The following is a 26,203-nucleotide window of genomic DNA, read 5'->3' on the forward strand; positions in this document are numbered from 1 at the left end:
ATGCTCCTCCCCTAGTATGTTTCCCCCAATATCTCAGTAGTCCTGACGCTGGTAGCCTCCAGTGCCGTCAAAGGCTGCATCGCTGTTGGCCTGGCCCCCTCCTCCTGCTTCCGGGCTCTCCACGTCGTCCCCACCGAAGGAGGTGTAAGGGGCTCCGGCTGCGTCCTGGCTGGGGTCCGTGTATTCCTGGGAGAAGAGGGCTGAGTCGGCCCCCAGCTTGTACCTCTGGAAGCCCAGAAAGGACTGGCCCGCCTTGGGGGGGTGGAGGGATCGGAGATGGAAGACGACAGGAAGGCAAAGAGGATAAATAGATGGATGAAAGGTGTGAAATGGATAGATGTGGAAGCAGAGATGCAGAGGTGTTAGAGCAGAGGTTTGGGGAGAAGAGAGAGAAGGAAATATTGATTAGTTAGCTTGGAAAGCTCGTGAAGCAGATTAGACAGTTTGAGCGAGTCATTTAGTCAGAGCATGTTAGTTTCTATAGGCAGAAGCGAAAAAAGGCTGTTTATCCAGTGTTCAGCTCCATAATAAGAAAGATCTCAGCCCCACTCTGATCCACAGGGAGATGGGGACCTAGCAATTAAACTGTGTCTGTGTCCATCATTAAACAGCTGAGGCCGTGCACTGTAAAACATCAGACATGTGCATTTTTCTCCATAATTACAGAGATTCTATAAGACAACTGTACAAAAGCCGGAGGTACCAAGAGTGCACCTGGGAGTGTACCAGCAGACCCTCACAGAGAGAACGAGAGGGGAGTGGATTAAAGCTCGGAGTGCTGGGAAGTTTCATGGTGATTTTATTTCCTGTTGTGTCTCCGTTCGATCTCAGACAGATCGAATCTGGCCGGACAGTTGTGACTCTTTCAGTCTGAGGGGGCACTCACACTGTCCATCCGTACCGTGCCCAAACACGTTCCAGGGCTAAAGTCTAGTTCCTTTGACCAGTGTGAGTGCAACCGTACCAAGCCTAGGAGCGGTACGCTTGTCGTCCATGGCCCGTTTTGGAAAGGTGGGCTTTTGTAAAGCACGTTTGCACATGTACGAGCACGAGCATGCGCACGTGTACGAGCACGAGGCCTATGGCGGTTCTGAGGTCATTTCCTGTGCGCCTGTTGGGACATAGAAAAAAGAAGGAGGGACCATGCGCGGACATTTAAAACAATGGCGGCGAAAGGTTCACGTTGGTGTGATGCGGAGGTGGAGTGTTTACTGCAGATTTGGTCGATGAAAAGATTCAAAAACAGTCGACAAGACGCATAAAAACTCCGAGGTCTATGGAAAGATCTGGAAACAAAGCCACGCATCGCCATGACGTCATCAATGCGTGGGGCGTGTTACGGCGTGATGACGTATAGGCAGCAAGAAGCATTCTCCGAGGCCCAGGTAGTGTGAGTACAAACGGGCCTGGAGGGGGGACAAGGACCCTAAAGCACGGGGCACGGGACAGACGCACAGTGGGAGTGGCCTTAATACACCATTCTGTCCTGGGCCCATCAAATACTTGGTCGTGTTGGTTGATCGCTTAATGAAAAGAAGGCAATAAAGGAATATTTTAGTGTAGTGGCGATGTAATAAAACCGTATAACCCAAGAACATGCATCAAACCATAAAATCCTACGCATATGCAATAAAAAACAGTTTGACACTTCAATTAAAGTGTCTTAAAAACTGTCTGTTTAAAATATGAGGTAAAATAAAACACGTCTACCTGCTAAGCTTAAGAAAATACTCAAAAGGGGAGCACATGGAAAAACTTCAGTACACAAAACTGGAGAAATTAATGGAAAAGTTTGACATTTTGGGAAATATACTTCTTTATTTTCTCGCAGGAAGATTGAAACCACTTTAATGTTTGTCTGGAGCGAACAGCTGACCACCTTAGCTTAGCTTAGCTTAGCTTAGCTTAGCTTAGCACATAGACTGAAAACATGGATATTTCCCAAAATGTTGTATGGAGTAGGAACACGTTAGAGCAAACTTTGTAGCTTCCTCAAAAACCAAAAGGAAATACACAAAACCTTTACAGTGTCAAGCAACACACTTAAAAAAACTATGTAATCACGTTTTAAACAGAATCTGTTCGTATCCGAACTGAAACCTTAATCATTATGACGCCATACAGCAAAAAGACAAAGCACCAAATCACTTTGTGGACCTCCAAGTTAATGATGAGAAGAAGCGGTGACCCCTGTAAACTGAGCCTGCACTTGTTTAAGTGCTCCACCTGTGGAGGCGAAGCTACAGACCGCACCTGTCATACACGTGAACACCTCAGCAACAAACTGCTGAACCTCGCTGCTTTGAATGTGAAGTACCGTATTTTCCGCACTATAAGTTGCACCTAAAAACCTTCAAATGTCTCAAAAGCCGACAGTGCGCCTTATAACCCGGTGCTCCTTATATATGGACCAATATTGAGCCACAACAGGTCTCCAACTACGGTGAGCAGCCGCCGACTCTATTTTCCCCCGTAGAAGAAGTAATGCACGGTGCATGTTGAGATATACGACTGCGTGAAGCGTGCCGTTTCATTTCCATGTGTGTGTTTGTGTAAAGAGCCCAAAATGGCTCCTGTTAAGAGACACGCTTACGACGCAGAGTTTACACTCAAGGCCATTAGTCACGCAGTAGAACACGGCAATAGAGCAGCAGCCAGAGAGTTGAACATGAACCAATCAATGGTGCCGAAGTGGAGGAAGCAACAAGACGACCTCCCCTGACTGTGTTGTTGACGTTCCCTTTAACGCAGCTCCATCTAATGGATGCAGAACGTAACCCCAGCCTCGACTGGAGCGTCTGTTCTATGCGCCTTATAGTGCGGAAAATACGGTGATTAATGTCTTTTAGTAGTTATGATTGTATTATGTTCTTATTTTGGCTTGCTATCAAAACTTGATGCTCTCCTAAAGTACGGTACAGTAAAGTTAGCCATATGTGAGCTGGTCGGGGTTGTTATTAAGGGACCCGAGCAGGATGGGAGCTACACTTTTGTGACCGTAGCTAACGTCATTTTAGGCCGAAGAAACTCTTTTTTCTGTCAGTTAGTTTGAGGGGACGGACTGGATTTGGAGGGAGGAGAATTGGTTTTATTGGTTTATTGGTTAAAATTGTGAACACTGCCCAACCTGTTCTCACTCCACTTTTATTTTAGCTCAGAAAAAACAAAAATATCTGTGTGTGTGTGTGTGTGTGTGTGTGTGTGTGTGTGTGTAAAGTAAAGAAAACTAAACAGAGTTTAGAGGGAACAGAGCGAGACGGCTGCAGCTGGAGGACAAACTCCAACAGTGGGTTGTTGAACAGAGAGCAGCAAGTAGAAGAGTCCGTACAATCACTATTCCACTGAAGGCAACAGCGCTAGCACGCCAACTTAACATCAATGACTTTAGAGGCGGTCCTTAACGTAACCCCAGCCTCGACTGTAGTGTCTGTTCTATGCGCCTTATAATGTGGTGCTCCTTATAATGTGGTGCGCCTTATAGTGCGGAAAATACAGTGAATACATTCAGTTTTTCATGCTTTTCTTTATCGTTTAACTTGTGTTTACCATCGAAGTTTAAAAAGGACGTCCACGTGAATATGTAATGTTCGTTTTTGTGTTGTTTTTCAAATTCCAGTGGGCAGGGAGCTTTCATTCCTGAACGGATTACAGGAACTTAAGTAGGCCGGGAATCTCCGCATTTGGCGATTTAACTGCTGAGTCATGCATGTTAATGAACAATAGAATCTACCCACCTACGCGTGTATCATCATTCAGATGTGTTTGAGGACATAAATGATTGAGTTAAACTGTAGTAGGCAACGTCCTGCTGGCAACAGTGATGGTACAACTTACTGCTGGATCACAAACAGGCCCACGTTCACATTCAGCAGTATTTCATGTTCATCATTAAACAAGTGCAGCCACAGGAGTGGAGTAACAGGAGTGTGTAACAGGACCAGCTGTGGAGGCTTAAGGCAGCAGCGGTAGAAGACAGAGCGGAGTCAGACTAAAGGTTGATGGGGCTGAGGGGGGAACAGCTTGGTGTACTCCTCTTCAAACGACACGTTCTTTAACTTCTCCAGTGAGAAGAGAGTCTGAGCGCCCTGTTGGAACAACATCCACACACTCATGAGTGCATGTGTACCCACATACAAAGAAACATCATCACACACACACATCCGAACACTAACTCGAGAGAAAACGGAGACGCGACAGTCAGAGCACAGACGTTTTCAAAAGCTCATCATGGAGGAATTGAAAGGTTTTTAGACCACACATCGCCACCTAATGTCATGGTGTGTTTTACGGTGCAACGGTGAGGTGCAGTGTGGAGGCCCTTACCCAGGTGAAGATGGAGAAGAAGGAGAAGGTGATGGCCGCCCGGGCAGCGTCCCCTCCCTCCCTCAGCGGGTTGTCCTCATGCTTGGTCACCTGCCACTGGTTTGCCAAGAAACAGAAACCGACGAACCACATGAAGGACCAGAACGCTGGGAAGAGAGACGGGTGCAGAGAAAGTGTTAAAACAATGAGTCAATGTGTCATGTGTCTCTCTCTGTCCATCTGTCCGTCTTTTCTCTCTCTCTCTCTCCTTCTCTTCCTCTCTCCGGTGCAGACAGATGTGCGTCCTCCACAGAGCTGGGTCTGTCTGACGTTCCTGTCTGTTATAGTGAAGGTTTTCGTCTCCACCGTACTCTACGGGGGAATTGTTGGGTCTCTGTAAATCATGAATAAGTCATAGAGTGTGGTCTTTACCTACTCTGTAAAGTGTCCTGAGATCACTTTGGTTATGATTTGACACTGGCCTGGGAACGCCTCAGGATCCCCCAGTTAGAGCTGGTTAATGTGGCCCGGGAAAGGGAAGTTTGGGGTCCCCTGCTAAAGCTGCTGCCCCCGTGACCCGACCCCGGATAAGCAGATGAAGATGGGATTGAGAGGATTTGACACTATAAATAAAACTGAATTGAATTGTTTGTTTAATCTGTACAAAAATTGAAATGTACAACTTTATAATGTGCTAATTAGTTACCAAGAGTTGCTGATTTGAAGGTTCAAAATATATATTATTTAGTTGGGACTGAACAAATAAATACTTTGGACTTGACACTGACATATAGTAGGAAAGGCTGGCTAAGATAGCTAAACTGCTATAGTTGAAGATAATGTGCATAGCAATGAAAAAGATCAAACAGACGGATGTGGATGAGTTGAAAACAACAAGGGACCAATGATTGACCCTTGTGGAACGCCAAACGACACAAATTACCCCCCAAAAAAACAGATATGCTTCTGTCCTATTGGGCTAAGATATAAAGGAGAGGCAAACATCATCCCATCACATCTACTGCAGTTAGACGTGTGGCAGCAGAGGAGAGAGAAGCTAAAAGTTCATCAGAAACATTCGTATTTCCCTTGTTTCAGAAGGGACGAAGTATTTCATGTGACAACAGAGACATAGTGGGAAGAACATAGAGGGACAGAAGGTGTATGAATGATGAGGCAGGGAAGGAGACTCTTGTCTTTGACAGGAACAACCTTATTAAGCGACTCAACACTTGACTGTCCTGTCATCGTGTCTGAGTCAGCTGCAGTAGCAGTGCAGCAGAGACAAGGAGAGGTCCGAGGTCCCAACACACAGCGTCTCAGAGGCTCGTTAGTGCCAGAAGAGCTCTCCTCTTATTACTCTACCACTCACACCTCCTCTCCTTTTGTTGTGATGATAATAGTGTCAACGGGATCCAGTAAAGAGCCGCTGTGGCTGCAGGTTGCAAGAAGACACCTGATCCAACAAATCAACTGTGTGAAGACAGTTCAGGTGATTGCGTGACTCCAGTCAGGTGTGTTCTTGCTTGGTTGGAATGAAAACCTGCAGCCACAGCGACTCTTTACTGGATCACGTTGACACCCCTGATCTCTGAGGGAGGGGATTTTGATCACCTGAGTGAAGGTGAAAGGTAATAAAAATGTTTTGGATACTTTTAAGCTGAACTTTTAACCTTCTTGAAAGCCCCCTGAACCCCGACCCCAGTACCTGCGGTCTGGCAGCACACGACTGGTGTGAAAGACTAAAACTGTACGAGTTGTGCAGAGGACAATGTTGATATATCCTGAGTCCACTTTGTACACATGGCTACAACCAAATATGACAGCAGTGCTAGACTATTTCTCTGGAGTCTCTGATTTCTGATACAGCAAGGAGGAAAACTGCATTGGTGGGACATCTCTGAGTGCCTTGCACTAACTTTTTATTTCCTTACAAGCTCTTGAGCACTTCCTGAATCGGTTTTCAAACAGCTATTCAACTTGAAATGATGTGTTCCAGGTTCATTTTGTGCTTCACTGGCGTCTGTCTGTCTGTCTGTCTGCGTATAGACCAGTTCAGTGATGCCTGTGTGAAGGTAATCTGTATCTTTGTTGTCAAGACATAAGGTAGGTGAAGTATGAATAGATGACGTGTTTTACCTGACAGTCCGACATCAGTCAGCACGACCTTCTTGCGGTCTTTGACGCTGCTGATTTGGGGGAAGTAGACGTCCAGAGCCAAGAAGGCCATGCAGCAGAGGAAGGCCATGGAGCCCATGAAGACGCCATAATTACAGGCGTTTTGGTTGCGGTTGAAGATGCAGTACTCCTCCACTTCGTTGGGACGGTTGATGTAGCCCTCGTTGGCGATGCAGCCGAAGATCACGATTGAGAAGAGCTGCAGAGGAGAAGAGGAGGGGATTTAACTGAGTAAATGTTGTTTTGATTTGTACGTCTTTACAGAGACTGTTTGGAGTGTGCTTGCCAAAGTCCCATTGTCCATCCTAACTACTCCTGCACTTCCATGTGCGTGTTCCTGAATATGTGTGTGTGTGTGTGTGTGTGTGTGTGTGTGTGTGTGAGCTACGAGAATCTGAAGACCCTGCTCTCCACTTGTATGTTTCATAATAATTCATAAAAGCCCTCTATAGCCTAAAAGCATACCACCTGCTGCAGTCAGATGGTATACTTCGACTGACCGTGTAATGAATATGGAAACACTTCTGCGTGACGCTCTCAGCCCAGAAAGTCATGACGACCCTGCAGGGGAGTTTTATGAATAATCCCTCGTGTCTTTTTCCAACGGTTTCGCTCAATGTGCCTCTGGGGTTTCTCTCAAACTATGACTGTGGACTGTGTCATTTAGTATGACAGCTACTGAACACACAACGCTATGTCATTCATTCATTCATTCATTCATCTTCAACTGCTTGTCCCTGTCGGGGTCGTGGGGGGCTGGAGCCGATCCCAGCTGACATCTGGCGTGAGGCGGGGTCCACCCTGGACAGGACCCCAGTCTATCACAGGACACATAGAGACGAACAGAGACAGACAACCATTCACACCTACGGGTGATTTAGAGTCATCAATGAACCGAACACCTGCACGTCTTTGGACTGTGGGAGGAAACCGGAGAACCCGGAGAAAACCCACGCAGACACGGGGACATCATGCAAACTCCACACAGAAGGACCCCAGCCGGGATTCAAACCAGGAACCCTCTCGCTGTGAGGCTACAGTGCTATGTGAGGACATATTGGCTTCTCAATTTGGAGAATAATCAGCACATTAGGAAGTGTAATGTCCGTCGTACAGTATTGTTATCACTTGCCTTTTCTGGGGCTGCAGATGCAAAAGACCTAACTGTGCAATTAGTTTCACCGTGCAAGGGTCTACCTTTTTATTTATTTATTTATTCATGAGCGTCATGTAATGTGCTAAACACTCGGTGAACGCCAGCATCATTCTATATCTGGCATTTCTCCTCGGCATCACCAGAATCTTTGAAAGTAAAATTGCACTTCAGGTGGATTTCAATATCTGTAATCAATATCTTGTGTCCTGAAGGGATATGGATAGTTTGGGAAACACACTGGCAACGTATTTTCCGCACTATAAGGCGCACCACATTATAAGGCGCATAGAACAGACGCTACAGTCGGGGCTGGGGTTACGTTCTGCATCCATTAGATGGAGCTGCGCTAAAGGGAACGTCAACACAACAGTCAGGGGAGGTCGTCTTGTTGCTTCCTCCACTTCCACACCATTGATTGGTTCATGTTAAACTCTCTGGCTGCTGCTCTATTCCCGTGTTCTACTGCGTGACTAATGGCCTTGAGTGTAATCTCTGCGTCGTAAGCGTGTCTCTTAATAGGAGCCATTTTGGGCTCTTTACACAAACACACACATGGAAATGAAACGGCACGCTTCACGTAGTCGTATATCTCAACATGCACCGCGCGTTACTTCTTCTACGGGGGAAAATAGAGTCGGCGGCTGCTCACCGTAGTTGGAGACCTGTTGTGGCTCAATATTGGTCCATATATAAGGAGCACCGGTTATAAGGCGCACTGTCGGCTTTAGAGACATTTGAAGGTTTTTAGGTGCAACTTATAGTGCGGAAAATACACTTCCTTGTTTTCTTGCCATATGAGAGGATGAATAGCACTATCTGATCTGACCGTTCAATAAAACGCTCCAGCCCGCAGTGGGATCCTCCCTATGTTCCCAGGCTCCTACGTCTCTTAATATAAACTAACATTGTGAGAGTTTGGTGCGGCCTGGATTCGCAGTTCAAATTGTACAAATCTGTTCAGCCACTGTGGAGATGTCAGTGTCTAAAGTCAGTTATTCTCTCTTTTGTAAGACTTTCACCCACTCTGACCACTTTTAAAACTAGACTGAAAACTTTTATGTTCACCTTAGCTTTCTGCTGAATCTTCGCACTTTTAACGTCCGCACTGTTTTGATTATTGTCTATGTTTTTATTCTCTTTGTCTTTCTGTAATGCATTTGAATTCATGACATGTTGTGCTGTGAAGCACTTTGAGTCTGCCTTGTGTATGAAAAGTGCTACACAAATAAAGCTGCCTTGCCTTGCCTTTTGTGTGTTATCTCTGTACCGTTCATGACATCAACATGTTGTTCCACGCTGCATTGAAAATGTATTATTTCAAAGACAAATCTAAGTATTGTGAATTGTTTAGGACAAAAAAACAAATCTCATGAATAAGGCTTAGTGTCTCCTGTGTTTGATTCAGGTCCTCTTGGCCATTTGAAATCCTTTTTGAGTGTTTAATATAAAAAAATAGCCAGTTGAAATGTAATGCATGCAATGTTTTTGAATTTTAAGAACGTCCTGAAGGGATTTGTTATCCTAACAGGCGTCCGGTGATGACAAAATGGAGTCAATCATACTTTAGGAGAAGGTTACTATGATAGCATCTGATCCCTCCTTTATGCTGCTCTTCATTCTTCTCTCTTTTTCCTCTTTCCTCTGTTCTTGCTTTTCATTTTCTCCTCCTCTCCCGTACGCTGCTGCCTCCAGGACTGGAGACACAAAGGGCTACAAAATGGAGTCAATAACAGGAGCAGGTTACTAAGATACCGTCTAATCCCCCCTCTCGTCTCGTCTCTTCTCCTCCAATCAGTACAGCATCACGGAAACAGGCTCTCCGAGGCCATAAAGATGAGACCACACACACACCCGCGGCGTTAGTATTCTACCCTGCAGTGCGCTGGAGCGGTCTACTTTGTACTTCACTTGATAACAGTGGATCAGACAACTCCATCCAACCCTCAGACCAAACCAACAGGGAGCCAGTTCTGTCTGGATCAGAGCGAGGCTGAGTGTGTTTATGTTAGTCTGCAGTCTGTGTGGATTTTACTGTGGTGAGTGACAGATTCTTAATACGCGTGTGTGTGTATGCAATTAAGGGCGCAATCACACTGTCCTTCTGCACCGTGCCCCGGGCTTAAGGGTACTTGTCCCCCCCTCCAGGCCCGTTTGTACTCACACTACCTGGGCCTCGGCGAATGCTTCTTGCTGCCTGTACGTCATCACGCCGTTACACGTCACACGCATTGGTGACGTCATGGCGATGCATCACTTTGTTTAGAAATCTTTCCGTAGACCTCGGAGTTTTTGTGCGTCTTGTCGACTGTTTTTGAATCTTTTCATCGACCAAATCTGCAGTAAACACTCCACCTCCGCATCACACCAACGTGAACCTTTCGCCACCATTGTTTGAAATGTCCGCGCATGGTCCCTCCTTCTTTTTTCTATGTCCCAACAGGCGCACAGGAAATGACCTCAGAACCGCCGTAGGCCTCGTGCTCGTACACGTGCGCACGCTCGTGCTCATACATGTGCAAACGCGCTTTACAAAAGCCCACCTCTCTCAGACGGGACGTGGACGTCCAGCTGGCTGCAGTTATGCACGGAGCGGTTGCACTCACACCCGTCAAACGCACTAGGCTTGACCCGAAAACCTGTTTTGGCCCGGTGCTGAAGGACAGTGTGAGTGCGCCCTGAGTCTGAAGTCTATGTGTGGATTTTACTGTGGTGAGTGACAGATTCTGAATGCGCGTGTGTGTGGATTGTTTACCCAGCTGTTGTGTCTGTATTTAAATGTTAAATGACAGCGATACAAAAGGGAGAGCACACAATGGACTGCACTTCCACTGTCAGCCCCGACCGTGAAGGCCAACAACCAGGCCGGGAGGGAACAGGGACGTCAGTCAGGACGGGCGTCACAGCACAGTCGTTCTCTTCCACTCTTTCTGTCTTTATCTGCTTTTCAAGCTCTTCCTCTCTCCGCTGTCTGGTTCACACTTGAGAAACCACATATTCGCTGCTGATACAGAGAACTCAACAGCTGAAGTGTCAGCCGGGGCAGAATAGTCTGGAAGTCTGTTCCATTCACTTCACACAGACTTTATTATTTCAAGACTGAGATTTATGGGATACAATCTATTTGACTGTGCAAAGGGGGAAAGTTAATATAGGTGTGTTTCCATTAGGCTCAAATACCCGGAACGAGGCGGGTCTCAACGCCCCTAATTTGCATGTAAGGGCGCACTCACACTGTCCTTCCGCACCGGGCCAAAACAGGTTTTTCGGCTAAAGCCTAGTGCATTTGACCAGTGTGAGTGCAACCGCTCCACGCATAACTGTGGCCAGCTGGCCGTCCACGGCCCGTCTGAGAGAGGTGGGCTTTTGTAGAGCGCGTTTGCACGTGTACGAGCACGAGGCCATACGGCGGTTCTGAGGTCATTTCCTGTGCGCCTGTTGGGACATAGAAAAAAGAAGGAGGGACCATGCGCAGCCACTTAAAACAATGGAGGCGAAAGGTTCACGTTGGTGTGATGCGGAGGTGGAGTGTTTACTGCAGATTTGGTCGATGAAAAGATTCAAAAACAGTCGACAAGCCTCGGCGAATGCTTCTTGCTGCCTATACGTCATCACGCCGTAACACGTCACACGCATTGATGACGTCATCGCGATGCATCGCTTTGTTTCCAAATCTTTCCATAGACCTCGCAGTTTTTGTGCGTCTTGTCGACTGTTTTTGAATATTAGGCGCATGTAAATGACGTCAGAACCGTCGTAGGCGTCGCGCTCTTGCTCGTACACGTGCACACGCTCGTGCTCGTACATGTGCAAACGCGCTCCACAAAAGCCCACCTCTCTCAGACGGGCCGTGGATGCACTAGGCTTGACCCGAAAATCCTGTTTTGGCCCGGTGCGGAAGGACAGTGTGAGTGCGCCCTTAGCTCAAAGCACCGCTGTGCCCATGAACAGCCTCACCGAGCTGCTAGAAGGGCTCGGAGTCTTGTTTAAGTCTTGTTTCGTTAAATATTAGACTGCAATAAAAGTGTTAAATCTCTCTAAATGCAGGGAGAGAGCAGGCGTCAGACACTAAGAGCGTACTCACACTGTCCTTCCGTACCACGACCCGTGCTTTAGGGTACTTGTACGTGCGCACGCTCGTGCATGTGCAAACGGCTCCGCTAAAGCCCACCTCTTTCAAGCGGGCCGTGGACGGCAGTTGTGCGCGGGTGCACTCACACTGCTTAAAGGTACTAGGCTTTAGCTGAAAAACCGGTTTTGGCCCCGGCAAGAAGGACAGTGTGAGTACGCCCTAAGTTCTGACAGCTGTAAATAAAGTTATCTCTGTGTCACGTGTATAAAACAGCAGTGACACAAGGGACTCAGTGTATTACAGAACTGTATATACAGTAACATGCAACCATTTTGTGCTAGCCTGCTGAAAAAGCATCACTGACTCTCCACTTTGCTTTCTGCATCATGTAGAGGAAACACGAGCTGGCATTTGAATCTGCGTCTCGTCTCCGCACGTATGCACAACCTTTCAATGTCCCTCGCCCTCCCCCCCGGCCCCTCTCTGCCTCTCTGATCTCTTGTCCGTCTTCAGCCACACACACACACACACACACTCTCCCCTCTCCCCGAAACAAAAGGATGTGTGGAGGAGGACATTGACACCTCTCCCCCCCCCGCTCCATCTACCTGCAGCCCTCTTTCATCAAGGAGAGGGATGATGAAGAGAGGAAGGGATTGCGGAGTGGACGAGCGGAGGAAGCATCAGGGGCAGAAGGGGGGTATGGAGGCGGTGTTATTTTTAGAGCGGCTGCATCACCGCTCGCTCCCTCCGCCCTCGTCTCAGCCAGTCTCTCCCTCATTACTGGCCCTGCCTCTGCCCACGAGCATTCTTGAGGAAAAACGAGCGCGCTCGGACACGCGCTAACACGCGCACTCAACCGCGTACAGCTCCAACGCACACGCGCAGTTTGTTCACATGCCCGGCTTACTTGAAGATTCAGGTCAGAAAAACACAAAGTCACACGCGCACGCACGGGAACACGCCCGGGAACACGCACGGTCTATCACATGACATGAGAAGGCTCTTTCTGCTCGGAGTAGTCACATAATAAACCTACTGAGAAGAAAGAAGTGCTGTGTGTGTGTATTTTACTGGACTCTTTTCCTTTCATCTCATAACTCCTTGCCTCCCACAGACACAGACACAGACTGCACAGCACTGTCGCCTCACAACAAGAGGGTTCCTGGTTGGAATCCCGGCTGGGGCCCTTCTGTGTGGAGTTTGCATGTTCTCCCCGTGTCTGCGTGGGTTTTCTCCGGGTTCTCCGGTTTCCTCCCACAGTCCAAAGACGTGCAGGTGTTCGGTTCATTGATGACTCTAAATCACCCGTAGGCTTGAATGGTTGTCTGTCTCTGTTCGTCTCTATGTGTCCTGTGATAGACTGGCGTCCTGTCCAGGGTGGACCCCGCCTCACGCCCGATGTCAGCTGGGATGGGCTCCAGCCCCCCACGACCCCGACAGGGACAAGAGGATGCATGCACAGACAGGACCTATATACATGCAATTAATGGAGGGATGTTAGAGCAAGGGGCTGCCAGTGACCGGCGCCCAGAGCAAAGCCCCGAGCAAGGCACCTGGAGCTTTTGGGAGAGGTGGGCTTCGAGTCCCACTTGGGGGATTGGTGCCTTGCTCAACAACACCTCAGCAGTGCCCAGGAGAATGAACTGGCACCTCTCCAGCCACCAGTCCACGCTCCATTCATGGTCCACACAGGGACCATGAATTCCGGTTCCCAGCCAAGTCACCTATGGACTGAACTACTGCTGCCCCAATATGTACATGTACATGGACTATATTGAACATGTACATCTATGCCCCCCCCCATCTTTTTATTGCCATGGGAGTTTTCCAGCAGCTGTAACAAGGACAGCAGGACCTGCAGGGCCGCTAGCTTTACGTAGTTCGACACAGTTTGGTTTGATTTTGCTCCCCTGAGAAACTCCCCTGCGAAATGAGCGCGCCACCAGGGATTATCGCTCTCTGTGTGTCTCTGTTTTCCTCGCTCCCTTCTTCTCTGCCCGCTCCAGAGACACCAACAGCAAACACACAAACACCCTCAGTTGAAATGAGGATTGGTTTTGGCATGACCTAGTTTGTTGGGTTTGAAAACACACACTCGTCTTCAGAGTCACAATTATATTTGCCGTCACATGGCAGGGCCCTGATTCAATTACTGTGCTTTTCTCTGGCTCTGAGCGGAAATCCAACCCCATTGGAGCGCCTCCTTCAAATCCACATCGACTGCATGTTGCAGAGTATAACGGCAATTCCTCTACTGTGTGTGTCAGATTAAGATACACGCATGCATTTAAGGCTATGCTATAAAACATAGGACTAAATAGTGAATTGGACACAAATGAAGTGTGTTAAATACTTGAACTCGCTGCCCCTCGACATTCTTCACTCGCTTAGGAGCCGTGAATTGTGGAACATGTGATACGGTCTCATACGTGACTCTCCTTCACATCCTCCCCCACTCTTTCTGTCGCTGCACGACTTCTTTAGGTGTGTGTGCGTGGGGAGGTTCCCCTCGCCCCGCTGATCTGAAGACTGATCACAAGGCTCCTGGTGGGGATGAAGGCAGGCACTGTGAAGGACGCCACGTGGGTTTCTCGTCTTGTGACCGTCAGTGGGTCACTTACGAATTTCACATAAAGTATGCACATTGCCTAGTGTGTGTGTGTGTGTGTGTGTGTGTGTGTGTGTGTGTGTGTGTGAGTGTGTTTGCTTGTAAAACTGTGTGCATTCATGCGTTTTTCTTTCTTTTTCTCCTCTAAACTCTGGTTTTCGGGGGATTGCTAAATGCCATACACCGACTGCAAAGGGCCACCTAAGCCACTGTGCGTCGGCCTAAATCATATCAGTTGAGTCTGGGTGGTTGTGCATCATTTAAAAAGGCTGTTGTGCTGACTGAAAGGCCTTTGGGATCCATTGTAAAGACCAGACAATTGAGCCAGGCCTCACGTCACCCCGGTATTCAAAAACTGTACCTCAGCACACACACACACACACACACACACACACTCTCTCTTACATCTATCTTTGTGAGGACACTATGCTCTACATTAGATACACATACGGATGCAGTGTAAGCAGAGTACGGACAGAAGGCTCTGTCCGTACTCTGCTTACACTGCATCTGTATTTCTGCACGTACGCAAAGAGTGTCGGGGCGCTGGACACAAAACGTGGCGTGAATATCAGGAGCGAGCGAGTCATCAAAAGCCCCGACGCACATCCTGGAATACTGAAAGCTACGTTTGGTCGTCAATTTGTCTCATCTGTCAAACCAACGTGTGGAATTCTCCGTCCACACTCAGGGACGTCTTTAGTGTCTCACAGACCACCGCCGTCTACAACGCTGCCCGCCATTTTGCCTCCTTCTCAACAGACGCAGGATCGTTATCTCTTTTTAATCCGAACGACGCCCTCACGAGGATGTTTTGCTCAATGTACATTTCATAGTAAAGGACGCATTAAAGCATGAGGGCTTCCAGATCTTTCCGTAGACCTCAGAGTTTTTGTGCGTCTTGTCGACTGTTTTTGAATCTTTTCATCGACCAAATCTGCAGTAAACACTCCACCTCCGCATCACACCAACGTCAACCTTTCACCGCCATTGTTTGAAATGTCCGCGCATGGTCCCTCCTTCTTTTTTCTATGTCCCAACAGGCGCACAGGAAATGACGTAAGAGCTGTCGTAGGCCTCGTGCTCGTACACGTGCGCACGCTCGTGCATGTGCAAACGTGCTTTACTAAAGCCCACCTCTCCCAAACGGGCCGTAGACGGTTAGCTGGCCGCAGCTAGACGCGGAGCGGTTGCACTCACACTGGCCAAACAAACTAGGCTTTACCCGTAAAACCTGTTTTGGCCCGGTGCGGAAGAACAGTGTGAGTGCGCCCTAAGTGCCTAACCCAGACTCTTACCATAACCCTAACCTAAAACTAATTCAAACCTGAACCTTAAAACTACGTCTTAACTCCGAACAGGCCTTTGAGAAAGTCAGGACCTCCCTTTCCAAAAGGGGGACGCACCAGACCGTGGCTTAGCGCTGCGTTCTGTCCAGGTCTTTGTGGCTGCAGCCTTCCACACGGTGCGAACAACCAATGAAATACCCTCCATGGAAAAAAATGCTGCAAAGGTGAGTTAGTCATCTCATTTGTTGAGCCACCGACTCATTTACAGTGTAAAAAGGAGTCAGCCTTGAAATTTAGAAAACAAATGAACAGATTTTCAATGATGACGTGAGTCCAAACTGTGATTTACACAAATAAATCTGTCTGAACAGGAGATTAAGTCTCAGAGTAGCTTCCAAAACTTTTTAAAACAGACTGTTGCTTTAGATTGAGGATGAAAGTTGCCAGAGATACTGGATGTGGAGGGGGTTAGCGCAAAACACACTAGGATGCAACGTGGAATAATGCAAAAGCAAAAGATCGGAGCCAAGCAACAACAAAAAGTGGTCTTCTGGGAAACACTTGCACTCCACAGTTCCTTGTAAATTTGCAATATGTGCATTTGAAGCTTTCGTCTCACTCGTTATGAGTCACTCTAGATATCAACATCAATTCAAAACAATGACACTGGAAGAAAGAACCAGCTAAGCTATGATACTCTCATTGCAGAGAGAAGATGAAAGACGGGTCGGCTCCTCCACAGCAACACACTGAAAACGAGTGAGTCACTGAGATTTGTATTTGAGCGCCTGTCAGGAGCCAACGAACGCACCATGAAAGAAAATACACTGGACGTGAGAGAGAAAGAGAGTGAGCTGGAATGATCCCCGCTGTAGGATATTATATTCTGTGTTTGTGTGCGAGGGTGTGTGGGTGTGTGTGTGTGTGCGTGGTCGGGTGGGCTTATTGTCTGCAGCAGCGTGTTGGCCTGGACTGGGGATACCTGATTGCTGCTGTCACCATGGCAGCAGCTGCTCATGTAATGAGAGAGAGGAAGTGAGACAGAGAGAGAGAGGGGGGAGAGAGAGAGAGAGAGAGAGAGAGAGACAGAGAGAGAGAGAGACAGAGAGAGAGAGAGAGAGAGAGAGAGAGAGAGAGAGAGAGAGGGAGAGAGAGAGAGAGAGAGAGAGAGAGAGAGAGAGAGAGGACCTTGTCAAAGTACAATTCAAGGAGAGCCAGTGCAGCATCAAGGGTACACAAGACGGGCATAATCACAAGTCCAGTACACCCCCCTCACAATGTTTTATCTTTTTTGCTTTGCCGTCCATCGGCAGTTGCGTTTGGGAGGGAATCAGTAAGAACATGATCAGATGATTTCCCAAAACAAGACTCGCTGTAAGGAAACAGACGGCTCTTTAATCTCATAGAGCATAACAGAATCAAGTGAGGGCACCTGCATCTGGTCTGACGATCACTCAGTTACTTCTGCGTGTGTTTTTAACTATTAAGGGAAATTTCACTGCACCGCAAATTACAGACTAATGAATGTAAATAATACAACTCAGTGAATAATAATGAAAAAAATTATATTATAACTAATGTAGTAGGCTTTTTTGGCTCTGATCCACATCAAAATACAGTACTGCTTAAATAAATTCATTCGTCTTCAACCGCTTGTCCCTGTAGGGGTCGCGGAGGGGGCTTTAGCCGATCCCAGCTGACATCGGGCGTGAGGCGGGGTCCACCCTGGACAGGACGCCAGTCTATCACAGGACACATAGAGACGAACAGAGACAGACAACCATTCACACCTACGGGTGATTTAGAGTCATCAATGAACCGAACACCTGCACGTCTTTGGACTGTGGGAGGAAACCGGAGAACCCGGAGAAAACCCACGCAGACACAGGGACAACATGCAAACTCCACACAGAAGGGCCCCAGCCGGGATTCGAACCAGGAACCCCCTTGCTATGAGGCAAGCATATACGGTGTAATATCATCGTCTTAACAGGAGAATGCAACTCCTGAGACTGACATAACATGACCAGTTATAGAGAAGACGTATCACTCTGTTGGAGTCGTTGTTGAATCATTTTTTTACATTCACACTCTTTTATTTCCCCTTGCGTTATGGAGCAAGATGATCCCGTAGAGAGGAGAGCATTGCAACTGCACCTCCGTGGGTTTATCTCAGCTGAAGCCAATCCGTTAAACCAGAGACCATCTTGCCAAATTGGGCGAGGGGTGTAAAGTGCTGGAGCAATGGCTTTCCAACCCCCTACTTCCTGTGCCCATGGACAGCACCAATCTTTGACCTCTCAACTACACACCTGTAAAGTCGTGACTGTGTCTTGCACGGTTGTGATGCTATCGTGGTGACGAAATCTGCCCACAGAGAGGAAGACATGAAGCTGATCCCAGCTGACATCGGACAGGACGCCAGTCTATCACAGGACACATAGAGACAAACAGAGACAGACAACCATTCACACCTACGGGTGATTTAGAGTCATCAATGAACCGAACACCTGCACGTCTTTGGACTGTGGGAGGAAACCGGAGAACCCGGAGAAAACCCACGCAGACACGGAGAGAACATGCAAACTCCACACAGAAGGGCCCCAGCCCAGATTCGAACTGGGAACCAGGGACCCTCTCCCTGTGAGACAGTGCGACAGTGCTCACCACCACACCAAAAATCATTAAATGTGATCACGTCTTAAAACGCATGAGTTTACCACAAAATACAATCCATCCTACAACGAATCAGTGGAGGGTTTGGGGACTTCCTCACACTGAGCAGCTAAATGCCAACATGTATTACCAGTCCTATTTGACAGACAGCTGGGTGTTACTCTGGGCTCACCGTTGTAAATGTAATTACCGACAGGCTTATTTAGATCACCACAGACCTGCAGAGGTGTACAACACATGTCCACAACGCGACTGCTACAGGCACGTAAAAGCTTTTATACATTGAAAGCATGCATAATAAAATAGCCTTCAAGCTGTGTCTGGATTCTGACATGTAGGCACCAACACACTGTGAGTGTTTGTGTGTGTGTGTGTGTGTGTGTGTGTGTGTGTGTGTGTGTGTGTGTGTGTGTGTGTGTGTGTGTGTGTGTGTGTGTGTGTGTGTGTGTGTGTGTTTACACGGAGCTGACAGAATGTGCAGTCTGTTTGTGTTGCTAATATCAAAGAGTTACTCACAGATTACAAAATCACCTGACCTCAGAAATGCTAATCATCATCACAGCTAAATTTAAAATGGTTACCACTACTTATGTATGAGTCCCCAAAGCAGTTTCAGTCTTAAAGCAACTGGACTTGGTTATTTGTCTAGGAAGATGTTTCATCTCTCATCCAAGAGGCTTCATCAGTTCATGTACGCATCTGACCAGGACCAGGACCAGGACCAGGACCAGGACCAGGCTGGGACTGGTCCAACTAACTGGTGTGGAGATCCAGGTATTTAACTTGTTGTGAGAGGTTAAATACCTGGATCTCCACACCAGTTAGTTGAACCAGTCCCAGCCTGGTCCTGGTCCTAGTCCAGTCCCAGTCTGGTTCTGGTCCTGGACCTGGTCCAGTCACAGCCTGGTCCTGGTCCTGGTCCAGTCCCAGTCCCAGCCTGGTCAGATGCGTACATGAACTGATGAAGCCTCTTGGATGAGAGGTGAAACGTCTTCCTAGACAAAGAACCAAGTCCAGTTGCTTTTGACTGAAATTGCTTTGAGGATAACGACGACCTGGACACACGAGAACATTCACAGGCTTATGTGTGTTTCAACGAATAAGAAAATAAAAGTTTTATTCTGCAGTTAAACAAACTTGTAAATAAAACTGTTTTAACACCAAGATGACTGTCAGACTATAGCAGGGGTGGGCAATTCCGGTCCTGGAGAGCTACTGTCCTGCATGTTTTAGGTTTCTCCCTGCTCTAACACACCTGAGTCCAACAATAATCAAACTGTGACGAGCATCAGCTGCTTGATAACGAGCAGAGCATTAGACTCAGGTGTGTTAGAGCAGAGAGAAACCTAAAACATGCAGGACAGTGGCTCTCCAGGACCGGAATTGCCCACCGCTGGACTATAGGGACAGGGTCAGCTTTTAGCCGCAAGCCACTGATCTTTTTTGGCACCACCCTGCGACCCCCACCACTAGTACCTATAAGCCCCCCCCCATTCAAAGTGTTTTCACCGGACCGCCTGATCTTGTCTGAATGCCTGCTAATGCTAGAGATCCACCAACTCCAACCACCACCAACCGACGGAAACACATTTGAAAATGTGCAATGCGGTAACAGAATCTTACCACAACAACAAAAAAAGGTTCAAAAGGTAAATGCTCTTTTAAATACAGATCAAAAGTAGAAAAACAGGCAAGAAGGTGGCGTCTCAACTTTGCAAGTCAGGTTGATAACTACTTAGTTTCAGCCCTGAAGTGTGTCACCAGGTCTCTAGGAGCCATCGTTGTGCTAAGGCTTAAAACAAGTATAAGTACCTTACACAGCACGGTAGGATGGTGATCCCTCTCCTTGGGTAGGTTCCAACATTTGTACATTTTAGTTTATACAACAATTTCAGGTAAATTTCTTGCTTATTGAAGCCGGACGTTCTTGCAAAACAGTCATAACCTTGGCTGTTTATGGTCCTTGGTCCTGGAACGATCTGCAGGCCAAGCTCAATCTTTAGGCTCCTATATCAGAATAAAGGAAGTGGTCGCTGCTAGCTGCATTAGCTTCAATTGGCTAGCAACACTGTTGGGATCTGTTGTTGTTGTTGTTGTTGTTGTGCTGCTATGGCACCCTGTCCTGGCTATGTCTCACGTGCAAGAGGTTTTTATCTCAATGTGATTTCCTCGTTAAATAAAGGTTATGGTTTAATTCAATAAATCAAGAATTCAGTTATTATTATTATCAAATCGTTATCTTACACAAGGTGCTCCCCCCATCTGAGGCTACACTGTATGTTCACTCTTCTCTCCTCCGTCCATTGTGCATCATCACAACATGCTGGATGGACTCCCTGAGGCTGAATCACTCAGTCACACGCACATGCACACACACACACACACACACACTCACGCACACAATGTTTAAAGTGCTGATAGCTTCCTCACCCACAATCCACAGCAGACTGAGTATTAGCACCATCACACAAAACATCACAACTCAGGCTATGGCTGTTACTATGGAGACATGTGGTTGCTCAGGTAACACCTATGGGAGCGAGGCATCTCACAAGGAGCCCATAAAGCCGCCCCACACCTGTATTCGAGTGTTTCTGTTCACCAGTGGACTATATAGCGAAAAACAGATGGTTCGAATCCAGCTATCTGATTGGTTGTTAGCCATGCTATAATTCCCATACATCACAGCGATGGCGCCCTATTCCACATGATTATAGATCACTATATCTTTACAGTGCAGGGACTTTAACTTAACCACTGTATTTGCGGGAGAACACATTTATAAAGTGATTGCTCTTAATCTTTCCAATGCTCTCTGTTATTGGATATGTTTGGATAATCAGCCGTGCCTGTGTGTCGTGACAGAGGGTCATCTTTAGCTTAAGCCTTTTTTCTGAACTAGCAAAGCAGGTTAGCATTTTTCAGTCAAAAGCAACTGGACTTGGTTATTTGTCTAGGAAGACGTTTCACCTCTCATCCAAGAGGCTTCATCAGTTCATGTACGCATCTGACCAGGCTGGGACTGGACCAGGACCAGGACCAGGCTGGGACTGGACCAGGACCAGGACCAGGCTGGGACTGGACCAGGAGCAGGACCAGGCTGGGACTGGACCAACTAACTGGTGTGGGGATCCAGGTATTTATTCACTTTGAGGAACGCTGCGATCTCTGCGAGCTAACGTTACAAACGCTAGGCTAATCGTCGTAAGTTCCATAGCAACCGCCAACCAGGGGGGCCTACTTCTTTATGAGAATGATGCTTTATGGATGATTTTTGTCAATATAAACTATTCAAACTGGACTCTGTTCATCACCTTAATATTGCCATACATGGTAACTGTTGTTCAAAAGGAACAGCTCACTTCAGGCCCTCGTGAGCTTTTGCTTAACTGTACTGTGTTTCTCAAGGTCTACGGTTTATTTTATCGACATCAGATCAGATCAGAAATACTTGAATAATCCCCGGGGGAAGTTATTTTTGTTACAAAACTCCAGATATTTCATCTCATCTCATCTTCAGCCTCTTATGCGGGGTCAGGTCGCGGGGGCAGCAGCTTTAGCCGGGGACCCCAAACTTCCCTTTCCCGGGCCACATTAACCAGCTCTAACTGGGGGATCCTGAGGCGTTCCCAGGCCAGTGTGGAGATCTAATCTCTCCACCTGGTCCTGGGTCTTCCCAGAGGCCTCAGCCCAGCTGGACGTGCCTGGAACACCTCCCTAGGGAGGCGCCCAGGGTTCATCCTTACCAGATGATCCTGAACCACCTCAACTGGCTCCTTTCAACGGAAAGGAGCAGCGGCTCTACTCCGAGTTCCTCACGGATGCTGAACTTCTCCCCCTCTCTCTAAGGGAGACTCCAGACCCCCTCCTGAGGAAACACATTTCAGACGCTTGTACCTGGACCTGGTTCTTTGGGTCCTGACCCAGCTTTAATGACCACAGGTGAGGGTAGGAACCAAGATTGACCGGTAGATCCAGAGCTTTGCCTTCCTCAGCTCTAGTTTCGTCACAACGGTGCGGTAGAGCGACTGCAACACCGCCCCCGCTGCAGTACCTCGTGATCATGTTCACGAGTGAGGGGACTCCAGATAACAACTGCTGGTTTTAGCTTTTCTTAGATTTGCTCCTTTTCTCTCTTCATGTTGCTGTAAATTAGTCATTTTTGAGATTGTCACCTTGGACTCGATTGAATGAAATTGTAAAAGCCTTTTCAACAATTGTATCGTGCAAATAATGAAGTAACAGGGTTACAGCTAGAGGGTGTAAGGAGTTTGGGATAAAGACATCTACTGAGTTCATTTGTTTTGACCTTCAGAATAAAACCATGTTGCACTAAATGAATTAAACTATTCACATCATATCACAAAGGATGTCTGCAAAGAATCTGAAAATGAGAAATGTTTCCGTGGCCTTCACAGGGGAGAAGACATGTCGAATAATACCAGATCAAACACAAAATGCTTCATCTCATGAACGTGTGTGTGTGTGTCTGTGTGTGTGTGTTTCTCTACAACCAGAGACCTGACCTCATGACTCTGAAGCCAGATCTGATGCTCACGCGAACAAGTCTTTCACAGTTCATTGAGTAGCCACATGACCCTCCTTCACATGCCATTCAGAGTTAAATGACACACACACACATATGTGCGCGCACACGCACACACACACACACTTCATGTGATTTAGGTACGGTTCATGTTTTAAGTGGAAAGGAACGTTGCTTTCAGTCACACATACAGAAATAAATCCATATCGTTACACTTGCAGATGCTGCTCTTTGATTACTTACTAAAAGAAGTTAAACCACCAACTTTTCTTCCCCGTTTGCAACACAAGCGGACGTAAAACGGCCCAAAGTCTCGACTTGGCAAGCAACAGCTCAGCCCTCGTGACCCCCACGTTTGCTGCTTTACTGAGATGTAAGACTCGTGCATCCACATGAACCCACCTGCGTCGTTATACCCTCTGTGTAGCCTAGTTGAAAAAGCTCTTTGGCGTTATTTAAGGACGTGCAGACACAGACACAGCCCTATAAATAAGAAATAACCCCAACTGTGCGACTTTCTGCTGGAAAATAGTGAAACTGTAAAGAATGGAAGAAAGAAAAAGGATGCTAGTCGTTGCATTTAGCAGGATGTGTAAAATGATACGCAAAAGCAAACAGGTACTTTATGTTTCCTGAAGAAGAAGAAGACGTGTAAATGAGGTGATGAACCGTGGGAATCGGACACGGGAAACACGACTTATCACCACTAAAAACACAAGACAGTGCTCTTTTACGACATCCATGGCGTCCGTGGCGTCCAAGAGTGTGACCAACATCATCACAGATCTGCATCCATAAGATAAAGGTGAAGTCACGGTGGCCTCGAGCTTATATTACATTAGCCTTCGATGTCATTTATTTAACCAGAAATGCAACTAAACAGACAGAGGCAGTGGCTGAGATTCTATGTTATGCTCCCTAATGCAGGGGTGTCAAACTCAGGCCCGTGGGCCAAATCGGGCCCCCGGTGTAATTATTTTTGGCCCCCAAGATCATATCAAGGTTCTCTGAGAGCTAAATCACATCCACGTCTACTTTTCTGTTCACAGACATGAGCATCCATGCTACCAGTCTCTGCAGACACACTGAATCCACCCCTCCCCAAAAACGTCCCAAAGAAAGATGGAGGACAGGAGCTTTCAGCAGATGATCTGTGTGTGAAGGTAAAGAGCTGTTTGTCACCGTGGCTGTAACCAAAGAATCAAACAGAAGAAACACCACGACAAGAACAAGGAGCTGCACTGGAAAGGTTCAACGTTACACATCTGGAGAGAAGGGACACATGCACATTTGCAGACTGTAGATATTTAGTTTGGTCCGCAACTTTGTCCCAGTTTTTAAATTTTGGCCCACTGTGAATTTGAGTTTGACACCGCTGCTCTAATGGAATAAAGAGGAAGAAATAGTCGTATTATTCCCGGTTCGTGGCACATGCGGTACTTTTTTGTGTATCTCTGTACTCCTCACCCCACGTGAAGATCAAACTAGACACAAAAATGCAAATGTGGGTCTAATGTTGAGGGTTGGGTTTGAACACATCATATTTAACAGCATGTATATATCATTTGCTACCTGCAGTGATATCGTATTACTCCTAAAACTACTGTTGCTAACACTACTCACTATCCTGTTGCTTTTCATTAGTGCTCCTCGGTCTCGGGGAGGGGAGGGGAACGGGAGGGCAGTTCTTATGAAATTATGAAATCCTTTGAGTGTGTGTGTGTGTGTGTGTGTGTGTGTGTGTGTGTGTGTGTGTGTGTTCTCAATGTGCCCATTAGAAAACATCAGTTGCTTCATAATATATCATCAGAGAAGAGGACAGCCAATGGTATAAACAGTAATCAGGACCCACGCTGGGCCTAATACACACGCCCCGTTGAGAACCATAACATATGGGAACATAAAGCACTATTAACTTAACTACTATTAAACTGGTAGAGCCAAATTAATGCAAGATATCACGAGATAACAATAAGAATGTGGTGTGACAGAGCAGGATGTGATGTCTGTGGGGCCCTATAGGAGTCTGCATTACTCCTCACTGATGAAGCCTCCTTTTTAAAATCAACCAATTAAAAAAAAGACAGTTAAATCCCATAATTGCATGCACGTGCACACGCCTGATAAGGTTATCTATAAGTAGCATGTGTAGCCATTCTGTAGCTAAGAAGCAACAAACTTGTTTTTTGAGTTTCTCATGTTTCTCACCCAAGACACGATGCGGAGAATGGTCTGAGGCTGCTGGAAGAAGGTGACGGGGTCGAAGGCTCCTCCGGCTTTCCCGGCTCCGTATGCCTGCATCCCCTCCATGGTCCTCCTCCTCCTCCTCTCTGCACAGCCTCCTCTCTGGTTCTCCCCTCCTCCCCGCTGCTGGTTTCAAAGGCGCAGGGTGTGTGGAGCAGCCGACGGTGATACAATCCTCGAATCTCGCTCCTGCTGCTGCTGCTGGTGGTGCTGCTGCTGCTGCTGCTGCTGCTGCTGGTGGTGGTGGTGGTGGTGCAAGGGTGGGTGGGTGCTCGGTTGCTCCTGGGTGCACAGCCTCCCTGTTCTTGTTGTTTTTGAATTTAACCTCTAAATTCCCTGCTGTCCTCTTTGGAGACCCGGGCAGAGGGAGCTGTGTGTGCGCCTGTGTTTTGATGATGATGCTCTCTCTCTCTCTCTCTCTCTCCTTCTCTCAGCACAGGGGCCGGTGGCGTACACGTGAACGCGCCTCGGTTATCACGCCTCGCACATGGCGAGCACGCGCACGTGTTTATAAAGGGGTGTGTGTGTGTGTGGGGGGGTGCTCACAGGATCGCCACAAGGGGTCACGCGCTTTCCATTTTCTATATGGAGGACTTCAAAACAGACAAGAGAAGGGGAAACCAGCTGACTCCACCACAGCATGCTAGGCTACTCAATCAAGCTAATTATGCCTCTGTGCGCTAATATTTGACTTAATATCGACGCAGGACATTTATTTATGTCTGAAAACAGCTGCAACAATATGTTAAAATATTTAAAAGCGATACAGTAACTGTAGAAACACCAGAAACTAGTCTTAGCCCCTGTTATGTGTGATGTTTAGGTGAGAAACACCGCCCTTTAGTGGTCTTACCGGGTTTTGCTTTAAAACAACGGGTCCTCTATACCCTAAATTAGCCTTCCAGGTGCTTCTTACTCCTAACCTATCCACCACACTACCGCAACCGACCATCAACTTCACCAAGCTAACGCACTGGGGTTATGGTTCGAGTCCCGAAACGCCAATTTTGAACATAAGTGGCGGTTATTGTGCACAGCCTGAGGAACCATGCCTGACAGAAAAACTCAGGGGAAATATAACCCAGACACTTCTGACGTAACCACAACCAGCCAATGAGAGCACATCTACGCG

At 47.3% G+C, this 26,203-nt stretch overlaps 1 protein-coding gene across 2 annotated transcripts; it reads right to left on the minus strand.

Annotated features, from left to right (window-relative positions):
* Positions 1-33: 33 nt before the first annotated feature.
* syngr1b (synaptogyrin 1b) lies at positions 34-25,170 on the minus strand (the record flags this gene model as incomplete). Of its 2 annotated transcripts, none has more annotated exons than XM_083926139.1 (4): positions 25,036-25,170; positions 6,442-6,679; positions 4,324-4,469; positions 34-252 (listed from the first exon to the last, which is right to left on the minus strand). In XM_083926139.1, exons 1-4 carry the CDS (start codon positions 25,135-25,137, stop codon positions 34-36), a joined length of 705 nt encoding a protein of 234 aa, XP_083782265.1. In that variant the 5' UTR covers positions 25,138-25,170. The 2 variants fall into 2 exon arrangements, with proteins under 2 accessions (XP_083782265.1, XP_083782266.1); XM_083926140.1 differs by lacking the exon at positions 34-252 and adding an exon at positions 3,984-4,085.
* Between the last annotated feature and the right edge of the window lie 1,033 nt (positions 25,171-26,203).

Source organism: Echiichthys vipera (genome assembly GCF_963691815.1).
Source record: "Echiichthys vipera genome assembly, chromosome: 2".
Classification (NCBI taxonomy): domain Eukaryota; kingdom Metazoa; phylum Chordata; class Actinopteri; order Perciformes; family Trachinidae; genus Echiichthys; species Echiichthys vipera.